Raw genomic sequence first — 11,452 nt, 5'->3', positions numbered from 1 at the left:
GGATCAAATCTCTTCAGTAACGGTCTCCTACAAAGTATTTATACGCAACCTTAAGTCTTAGAGAGATATACTTTGATCAAACCAATTACCCTCTCTTTGTTCTACTTCAAACAAATATTGTAGCTCTATTAGATCTGCTGTGTAACAAGTTAGAGAAGAAATAGAGAAAAATACTGGTGAGGCATTGTATCAAGAAAAGACGAGTGACATAGAAACTAAGTTGTTGGTGTAAACTACACCATTCACTTTGTACTCAAGAAACTCTATCAGAACTCCCTTGCAACCCAAGGGGACTGGACTATGATTCACATTGAATCCGAATCAGTATAAAAACTCCGGTGTCTTTAATTTCTGCACTTTACTTCTGCATTTTAATTCTACACTTCTTATTATCTCGCTATTACATCTAGTCGACTAATTGGAAAACCAGTCAACTTATAATAATTAATTTTAAAATAAGCAATTCACTCCCCCCCCTCCTCTTATACTTTCAATTGGTATCAGAGCAAGGCTCATATTTTTCTTTTGCCTAACAACTTGTGAGAAAAGATCATGGCTAATCAAGTTATTGTTGGAGCACTCTTCCAAGAAGGAACATCGTAAGTAAGGCCGCCATATTTCAATGGACAACATTTCTCTTACTGGAAAGTGCGTATGGAAATATACGCAAAGTCTTATGATGTCAAGGTCTGGCGAGTTATCAAAAAGGGGAACTATCCTCTGCTGGCTGCTGCTCAACCACCTGCTGATCCTGAAGATATAGATGAATATACTGATGAACAAATGACAGTTGTGCAAGTTAATGCTAATGCAAGGAATCTGCTTTATAATGCTATAAGTGGTGAGGAATATGAGAAAATCTCCAACTGCGATACAGCCAAAGAGATGTGGGATAAACTTGAAGATATTTATGAAGGAATCAGTAAAGTGAAAGAAACCCATATCAACATGATGGTTCATGACTACGAACTCTTCCAGATGAAAGAAGGAGAATCCATTGAAGAGATGTTTGCAAGATTTAGCAAAAATATTAGCAATTTAAAAGTTTTTGGCAAACCATACTCAAGTGGTGATCATGTTAGGAAAATTTTGAGAAGTCTACCCACTACTTGGCAGACAAAAGTGGTTACACTTGAATCACAGGATTTGAACAAATTAGCATACGATGAACATCGAGGAGAACTTATAGCTTTCGAGAAAACTCATCTCAAGAAAACAAACCAAGAAGAAAACAGTTGCTTTCAAGGCTACAACTGAAAGAGCAGACACTGATATTGATGACGACCCTGAAGTTCTTCAAGAAGAAATTGCCATGGTATCAAGGAACATGGATGGTTTAATGAGGAGATACAGGAATACAAGAAGAGGCAGGATACCAACTAGGGGTGGGCATTCGGTATTTCGGTTTGGTATTTAAGAATTTCGGTTCGGTATTTTGGTATTCGGTTTATTAATTGTGTATACTAAATACCGTACCAAAATATTTTGGTACGGTTCGGTATTTCTTATTTTGGTTCGGTACCGTTTCGGTATGGTTCGGTTTAAATCAAATTTTTACTATCTCCCTCACTCCATTAACTAATAGGAAGCAAACAACTGAAATATTTTAGTTATTTCTTCTGCCATGGATCAACCAATTCTCCACAATCTATTCCTAATTTCTCGCATGAATGACTTCCACCAAACGTAGTTTTTGGTATATTACATATTTAATTAGAAATATTTAATATTATAAAAAGTATAATAATGAAATAATTTCATTTTATATTTATGGAATAATGATAGTATATTGCATATTTAATTATATAAATGGTATAAGATACATACATACTTAGAAATAAATATTTACAGAATAATATCGGTATAAATATTATATATTCAGAATTTCGCCAAAATATTGATATAAAAATTCTGGAGTATATTATATGTTATAATTCAGTTTGTGGTATATTTATCGTATAAATATTACTATATATTTGGACTATGTTATATAGTTGTATGAATTTCACTTTGTATAATATAGTACTATTATATACAACATATATAAATGACATAATGTACATATATAAACAGGTATATTCCATATAGTGATAGATATATATGTATAATATATCTAACATAAACCATCAAAATCCTACAGAATAATGGAACACATGAAACACCATAGGATGCATTTCAATGTTGGATATTGCCGGATCAAGGAAGTATGTCAAAAGTTCTTTAAGATGGTAGAGAATGTCCAATGATTTATGCATCTTGTCTGGTTATTAATTATTTGCTTAATCTTTATAATATGCCATTAGTGTAAAAAAAATCTTTCATTTATGTAATAAATAAAGAATATTATTATTTTTTTAAATAATTTTTAAAAAGTGCTCACCCATGTCGATTCCTATTTGGAATTTGGGGTGTGGGCTTTAGGTTATTGGGCTAAAAATTAAAAATAAAGTTGGGCTTGGACTAAACTATTTCGGTATTTCGGTATCCCAAAATACCGAAATATTAAAAATCTAATACCGTATACCGAACCGAATTGCCGAAATACCGAAATTTTTGTACCAAAATAAATCGAAATACCGAAAAACCGAAACAGAAATACCAAATTAATTCGGTTTGGTTCGAAATTCGATTTTTCGAATTTTATGCCCACCCCTAATACCAACCAAGCGAACTAGGCAATATAACGAACAAGATAAAAATGATGGCAAATGCTATGAGCGTGGAAGATTTGGGCATGTTCAAGCTGAGTGTCCTGATCTTAAAAGAAAGGTTTCATGAGGTTTTAACAAGAAAAAATCATGGGGAAGGTGGAGTGATGAAGACAGTTCAGAACACGAAGAGATAGCAATTCTATGTTTCATGACAATTCTAGAAAACGACATGAACAAACTCTCAGGGTGCTGGACAGATGAGGACACTTCAGATGACGAATTCAAAGATGACAATGAGAACTGTTTCATGGCGCGGGGTGAAACACGCGAGGTAGGATCTTATAACTGTGAAAGATGTAATGAATTGCAGGATATTCTTGACCTTACTTTGAAAGAGTTTCAAAAAATGATGAATGAACTAAAGAGACTCAACAAAGAAGTAAAAGACTGGAAACTCAAGCTTGAAGTATGCGAAATTGAAAAAGAAGTACTTCAAGATGAGTTTTAGGAATTGCAAATGCAACTCAATGGCATGCGCAAATCCACCAGTCATAGTTCTGTCAAGTCGAACCAGGCGACTTACAAGTCAACTGGAGAAGGACCAGCCAGAACAGTGTCCACTAGTACTAACATAAATGAAAGATCCAAAACTAGATCAGGACTTATGTGTCACTACTGTAACAAAAGTGGACATAAATATTCTTTTTGTCGATTTCGTAAATCAAATATCTCGGGATGGATTTGGAAACCTAAAAATAATCTTGAGTCTAGTAATCCTAACCAACAAGGACCCAAGCAAGCTTGGGTACCTAAAAGGAAGTGATAATTATGTTTTACAGGAACACCACAGAAGGAGTCGCAAAGGAAAATGGTACTTAGATAGTGCGTGTTCCAATTACATGACAGGTGACAAAAACATGTTTAAAGAAGTTACAAAAATAGACGGAGGAAGTGTCAAATTTGGTGATGACTCAAAAGAAAAAATAGTCGGTACCGGAACAGTTCCTTTCAATAATAATTGTGATATCACTGAGGTTTATCTTGTTGACGGACTTAACTATAATTTTCTGAGTATAAGTTAGCTATGCGGCTCAGGATATGAAGTAAAGTTCAAGAAAACAGGTTGTGCTATTGAAGATGAGACAGGTAAAATAATCCTTCCAGGTAAAAGGTATGAAAATATCTATATTCTTGATGGTTTTGGAAATATAGATGGTCATATTTGTTTAACATCTATATCTGATGATCCATGGTTATCACATAAGAAATTTAGTCATGCAAGCATGCATATGATAGAGAAACTTTCCAAGCATGATTTAGTTATTGGTTTATCTAAACTCAATATCTTGGAAAGTTTACAATATCTTTGTATGTGATGCATGTCAGATTGGTAAACAAACTAGAAACTCTTTCAAAAACAAAGATATTGTATCTAATTCAAAACCCTTGCAATTGCTTCGTATGGACTTATTTGGACCCACTAGAACTGCTAGCATAGGAGGAAAATAATATGCCTTTGTTATTGTTGATGATTACTCACGCTTTACTTGGGTGATTTTTCTATCTCACAAAGATGAAGCTTTGAAAATTTTTGAGATCTTCTGTAAAAAGGTCGAAAGAGAAAAGGGGTATCTTATTACAACAATTCAAAGTGATCATGGAGGAGAATTTGGAAGGAGAGCATTTGAAGATTTCTGCAATGATCAAGGATACACCCACAATTTCTCTGCTCCAAGGTCACCCCAACAGAATGAAATTGTTGAGAGAAAAAATAGGACTTTACAAGATATGGCAAGAACTATAATACTAGAATATTCGTTGCCAAATCACTTCTGGGAAGAAGGAGTAAGTACAACATGTCACATTCTCAATCGATGCCTCATAAGACCCATCCTGAAGAAGACTCCTTATGAATTGTGGAAAGGTAAATGACCCAATATAAGTTACTTTCATCCGTTTGGAAGCAAGTGCTTCATTCACAATAATGGTAAGGACAATCTTGGAAAATTCGATCCAAGAAGTGACGAAGGTATTTTTTTGGGGTTATTCATTAAATAGTAGATCCTTTAGAGTCTATAATAAACGCACACTGTGTGTAAAAGAATCAGCACATGTTATCTTTGATGAAAATAATACTTCGACCGAGAAAGGAATTATTACAGGTGATGAAGATCAAATTCAAAAAATTCAGGAGACAAGCAAATCTCAAGAATCGACTAAAACACCTGATGGTGTAATGGAGTCAACTAATGAGATTAGCAACAGTCAATCAGAATCTCTGAAGGAGTCAACTACTCATGCAAGTACAATTCGTCCAAATGAATAAAGAGGCAAACCGGAAAATCCTCAAAAGTTTATCATGTGAGACCCAAGCGAAGGAATAAAAACCAGGGGAGCTCTCAAGAAGAAAGCAAACATAGCACTGATTTCCCAGATTGAACCAAAGAAAATAGAGGAAGCTCTAAAAGACTCAAGCTAGTTATAGGCAATGCAGGAAGAGCTAGATCAATTTGACAAAAATCAAGTGTGAAAACTGCTGCCTAAGCCTGAAAATGCTCCTGTAATTGGAACAAAATGGGTTTTCAGAAATAAGCTAAATAAGGATGGAAAGATTGTGAGAGACAAAGCCAGATTAGTAGCTGAAGGATACACACAACAGGAAGGAGTCGACAACGACAAAACCTTTGCTCCAGTAGCTCGATTGGAATCAATATGAATTCTTCTTGCATACGCATCCTTTAAAAGATTTAGGCTCTTCCAGATGGATGTCAAAGGTGACTTTTTAAATGGTTTCATTGAGGAGGAGGTATATGTAAAACAACCCCCCTGGATTTGAAGATTTAAATTTTCCTTACCATGTGTACAAATTGACCAAAGCATTGTATGGACTTAAACAAGCTCCACGAGCATGGTACGAAAGACTCAGCTCATTTCTTATTAATCACGGATTTACAAGAGGTAAAGTAGACACTACCCTTTTTATTAAAAGATCATCGGAAGGTAATCTCATTATTCAAGTTTACGTTGATGATATTATTTTTGCTAGTGCTAATCCTCTTCTGTGCAAGGAATTTTCAAATCTTATAAAAAATGAGTTTGAAATGAGTATGATGGGAGAGCTAACGTTCTTTCTTAGACTTCAAATTCAACAATCTGAAGAAGGAACGTTTATATGACAGACAAAATACACAAAAGAGTTGATTCAGAAGTTCGGTATGAGTAATGCTAAAGCTATTGGCACACCAATGAGTCCTTCAACAAGTCTTGACAAAGATGAATAGGAAAATCCTGTTGATGAAACTAAATATCATGGAATGATTGGCTCCTTTATTTATCTAACTGCTAGTCAATCAAATATTATGTTTAGTGTTTGTTAATGTGCCAGGTTTTAGTCAGCTCCAAAAGAATCACATCTGACTGCAGTAAAGAGAATTATTCGATATCTCATTGGAACTATTTCTCACAGATTATGGTATCCACACTCTAACAATTTTAAACTAGAAGGTTTTTAAGATGCTGATCTTGCAGGTGATAAGGAAGACAGAAAAAGCACCAACGGAACATGTCAATTACTTGGAAAAACATTGATATCTTGGAACAGTAAAAAGCAAGGATTAGTTGCACTATCCACAACTGAGGCTGAGTATATCGCCATTAGACAATGTTGTGCACAATTACTATGGATGTCTCATCAATTGGGTGACTATGAACTATTCTTTAAATCCATTCCAATTTTTTGTGATAACTCTAGCGCTATATGTCTCTCAAAAAATCCTGTGCATCACTTTAGGGCAAAGCATATAGACATCAAGCATCATTTCATTAGAGCTCATGTTCTTAAGGGAAATATAGAATTATCTTTTGTTAGAACTACTGATCAATTAGCAGATATTTTCACTAAACCTTTACTTGAAGATAGATTTTTCTTTTTAAGAGAATTACTTGGTATTATTTCCATTGATCATTAATATTAGGACCTATGTGGTATTTTTATATTTTGTATGCCTAATGTTTAAACTTCTCTTTTCATAGTCATTAATAGCGCCTCCGAATTTCCTCTCTTTTCCTCTCTTTTCATATCAGTTGCAGCATTCAAGAAAGGAAAACCAATTATCATGCCTGTTCAACTGACACCCTTTCCTTTCATGTACCCAACCGTCAGAAACCCCTTCTTTTAATATCTGAAACCCTCTTCCAATCTCCATCATTCCCATCGCCTAGAAACCTTCTCCAAAACTCTCTTCAACCAGTTTCTTCCATGGTTAAACACTCTAAAAATCCCTCAGCCTCCACCAGGAAAAGTACTCGCTCCAGAGAAAAACCTTCTTCCCAGTCTCCAGAACAAGTAGACCTAGGGTCTGACCACTCAGAAGGCTTTGCCTCATCTCAGGAAGAACTCTCAGATCATTCTAATCCTCTAGGAGAAAAAGCCCTAGGAAAAAGACCTTTGGAAGAACCTCCTGAATCCTTTACTCCAAAGAAATTGAAAATAGATCTCTAAAGTTCTTTAGAGTCTGACCTAAATTTTTGAGATTCTCCAAACATGGATTTTTTATTGCTTTGAAAGACAAGCCAATCGCTCATGGTAGAGTAGTCGACCTTGATGACATGGAAGCTCTAAACTGTAAGGTAAAAGATCTGTTTGTTTATCAAGGCTGGTCAAAATTCTTTTCTGTTCCCCCTCCTAAAGTCTATGAACCCCTAGTAAGAATATTTTATACCAATCTTCGCTCTAGTAAGTCTGACAAGTTGGAATCCATAGTGTTAGGAAAGCGCATCGTTCTTGATTGTGCCATCGTTCTTGATTGTGCCATGTTTGACTCAATTTTCCAATGTAAGTGTTCTGGTTTTCCCATGCTTTTCAAAAATTCTTGGCCTGATGATTTTGAAATCACCTTTGATCAAGCAAAACGTTGTATTGCTGAGTGTTCATCTGAATCCCTCCCGAATCAGTTATGTCCAAGTGATGTTAGCTTTGAAACTCGTGTTCTAGCCCACATTGTTGCAACTACTATGTTCCCTCATACTGGCTCCTTCTCCATGAGTCTGACCATATGTTCTCAATTCTTTTGGCAAAATTATAATTGTATCATAGGCAAAAACTGGAAGTACGGGGGGGGGGGGGTGAATTGCTTATTTTAAAATTAGTTATTATAAGTTGACCGGTTTTTCAATTAATCGACTAGATGTAATAGCGATATAATAAGAAGTGCAGAATTAAAATGCAGAAGTAAAGTGCAGGAATTAAAGATACCGGAGTTTTAATACTGGTTCGGATTCAATGTGAATCCTAGTCCAGTCCCCTTGAGTTGGAAGGGAGTTCTCTTTCATTGATTGAATTTCTTGAGTACAAAGTGAATGGTGTAGTTTACACCAACAACTCAGTTTCTATGTCACTCGTCTTTTCTTGATACAATGCCTCACCAGTATTTTTCTCTTTTTCTTCTCTAACTTGTTACACGGCAGATCCAGTAGAGCTACAATGTTTGTTTGAAGTAGAACAAAGAGAGAGTAATTAGTTTGATCAAAGTATATCTCTAAGACTTAAGGTTGCATATAAATACTTTGTAGGAGACCGTTACTGAAGAGATTTGCTAACCCAAGAGATTTGATCCTTGGAAAAAAATTGATTCTTTCCAAGAATAAGGTTAATTCCTGTTACTCTTCCTTGATGTATGGACTTTGACAACTTTTCATTTTTAAGTCTTGATAGCGCCGGATTTGCTCCTTAATTTTGGGTCCTTCTAATAATAGCTACTGATTGATTATCTTGCTGGATCTTCAATTCTTCTTTTCCTTTTTAACTCTTCAATCAATCTCGGATTGATTATCTTACAGGATCGTCAGTGCTTCTTTTCCTTTTGAATGCTTCCAGCAATCTTTGATTTCTTCCTTCAACTTTGATTGTTTCTCTTTGTGCACTTCGATCTTGGTTGATTTCCTTGAGTCCCTACACCAAAAGCAATTATATTATTTTTCATCATTAAAACTAAAACCTAACAATCTCTCCCTTTTTGATGAGGACAAAAAAAATAATATATGTAAACATCAGTTAACTTTTCTGTATTTTACTCCTAATCAATAAGTGCAGTTGACTCCCCCTCAATAGGTTCCATTGGGACTACTTCTTTTAATTGACTTCTCCTGTAGTATCTATAGTCGACTCCCCCTGCAATGGATGTACCTGCATGAATATATGTATAACATTCTCCCCTTTTTTGACATCAGCAAAGAGGGGATAAAAACAACAATATACCAGATACTAAAGCAGAATTTGTAGCATGATATGCATGCAGAGTTAAAAAAATCATCCAACGATTGGTTATCCAGTCCAAAATAGCACAACAAAAAAATTATTTGAAACTTCCACACTAATGATGCAAGAAATAAGTAAGAGTGTTGCAAATCGCCTCCTTCAGTTGATCAAAGCAAGCATTAGCTGAGACAGTCACTCCATCAAGCCTGTCGTGTACTTCCTTGAATGCCTTGACTGCGTTTTCTTTAACTTTGAGAATTGCAACCCTTATCTTTGAAACATCAGACCCTGTCTCTTTGGAGATTGCATGAATATCCCCAACAGTGGACTGAGTGGCAGCAAGAAGATCTTTGATGGTGGTCAGCTGGTTGTCAATGGCAGTCAGTTTCTCAGCAAGGTCAGGATTACTAAGACTATGATGGGAAACAGAGGCTTTGGTCTTGGGATCAGGTTGAACATGCTTGACCTCACCTTCCTGTTTCTTAACCCCGGAGCCCTTCACACACACATATCCCATACTAGCAAACACCCTAGAATTGTAAGTTTTTGAAACAGAGACGATGGGATATTCAGAGATAGAGATATTATGAGCTTCTAGAATGTGAGTGATGGCCATCCCATAGGGCAGACTGGTGGGATTATCAGCACTTTCAATCGTAAAATTTATGACCAGGAGGACAGTTTGATCTTGAGTTTGGTCACAAGGCAATAGACAAGAAAGGTATCTCTTTGCACCAAGGCGCAAAAGTAAATATTTCAAATTAACAAAAATAATACATATACATCTCGCTATCTAAGTATTTGAGTTTTGCGACTGTTTCACTTGTTCCATTAGGTCCATTCATGGAAATTTACAGATTTTGTTGCCTTTGTATTTGATTTTTTTTTGTCTAAGATCTTTATCAAAAGATGGTATTTTTACTTTTCAAACAAACAATTTGGAGATCTTGATTAAATATTTAAAGTACGAAGACATACCTATCGACGCGGAACGAGAAGAAAAGAGAACAGTTTTGAAGCCATATCCTAGTGCGTCTATTTTATGGTCGAACAATTTAATAATTGAAATTAGTTCTTTTTTATTTTGCTTTGTGTTTAAAGTCGTGCTACGTTTTTCTAACCAGTTTTCCAGCACAGCTTATTAAAAAAAAAAAATAGTTTCCTCATGGGCTTGGATTATTTTTGTTATAGCTTTGCAATAGTGATGGATACTTATGGAAAATTATTTCTCCATTATTTCCATTACAGCTTATTTGAAATGCTAAGGATTATGATATTTCACTGCTAGATTTCATAAAAGCGTTACGGGTGCTCTTTGTGCAATGTATTTGCTATTTTCCGTTTGCTTAAAAAAAATAAAAAATCTTAAACAACATACTCAACATGCACATCTGATTTATGTCGTAAAATTAGTGATATCTCAAAAGGTAATGTCCATCTTGGCTTGGAACATCATTTCTCTTTGAAATATTATTTACATCTACTTATTATTTAGTAAGTTATTTTACAATTAATAGAGTCAAACTAGTCGTTACTAGCGATTAACTAGCCGTTATCTAGTCGTTGGAGCAACATTTATATAACATGGTCTTTGAAGATCTAAGGCACACTTCTAACATAACTTTCTGAATCAACTTCTTCCTTCTATATGCTGGGTTTCTTTCTTGAATTTTCTGCTAGTTCTGTTCCCAGTTTTATAACTGGAAGAGCTTGTTGAATCCTGGAGGATACGCCTAATTTTATTCATTATTGTACAGACGAATTATCTTTAAGGACAGTATCCTTGACACGCCTTAAGTTAACTCTTATTCTCCATAATAATTTTTCCAACAATCTTAAGAATATTTCTACATTTTTTTTATTATGGAGAATCAAATTTAATGTTATCCAAGTTATTGTTCTAATTTTGAAAATGACCTACACTTCAAGTTTGCACAATGGTCTTATGGAGAACACTAATGAAATTCTATGAACTTTAAAGATGTACAGTGGTATCTTTCACTTGATATATTTTTGCGTAACATTATATATAAGTGTCAGGTATGCATAATTGAACTAATATATACCTCTTCAATATTTATTCTTTCATGCTTATTCTCGTGAGAATATAATATGCAGATAAATTTTGACCTCAAGATGATACATATAATGTCCTTTCAATTTTAGATGTGTTTATAATTGTACATTATTTGCTGATGTGAATTTGTATTTATAATTTTGTATGTGCATTTTTCATAGTGAAAGATACTGTACTGATTTTGTAGTTCTCTTGATCTAGAGTGTTTTAAATATTCTCTTTTAACATCTTGAAGAGGCAATATGATATTTGTTATTTCGGTAGTTATAGAATTTCCTAACATGCCAAAAGGACAATTTGTTTATGTTGTTTGAGATCAAGAGAATAAATGGTATTTATATTTATATACTATTTAAATATTGCTGACCTTTTGTCATGAATTTGATATCTCTGGACATACATATTTTCTAATTTGGAGATAAAATATTTTGGGTGAAGCTATATTATTAGCTTGTTATTTATAAAGTA

At 34.5% G+C, this 11,452-nt stretch overlaps 1 protein-coding gene across 1 annotated transcript; it reads left to right on the top strand.

Moving 5' to 3' along the window:
• Positions 1-654: 654 nt before the first annotated feature.
• Positions 655-1,257, top strand: LOC104121031 (uncharacterized). The gene has a single exon (XM_009632927.1). The coding sequence runs from the start codon at positions 655-657 to the stop codon at positions 1,255-1,257; it is 603 nt and encodes a 200-aa protein (XP_009631222.1).
• Positions 1,258-11,452: the final 10,195 nt, after the last annotated feature.

This window comes from Nicotiana tomentosiformis, chromosome 2, assembly GCF_000390325.3.
Source record: "Nicotiana tomentosiformis chromosome 2, ASM39032v3, whole genome shotgun sequence".
In the NCBI taxonomy this organism is placed as follows: Eukaryota; Viridiplantae; Streptophyta; class Magnoliopsida; order Solanales; family Solanaceae; genus Nicotiana; species Nicotiana tomentosiformis.
The sequence above is the reverse complement of the archived record's forward strand: the minus strand, read 5'-3'. Positions and strand labels throughout refer to the sequence as shown.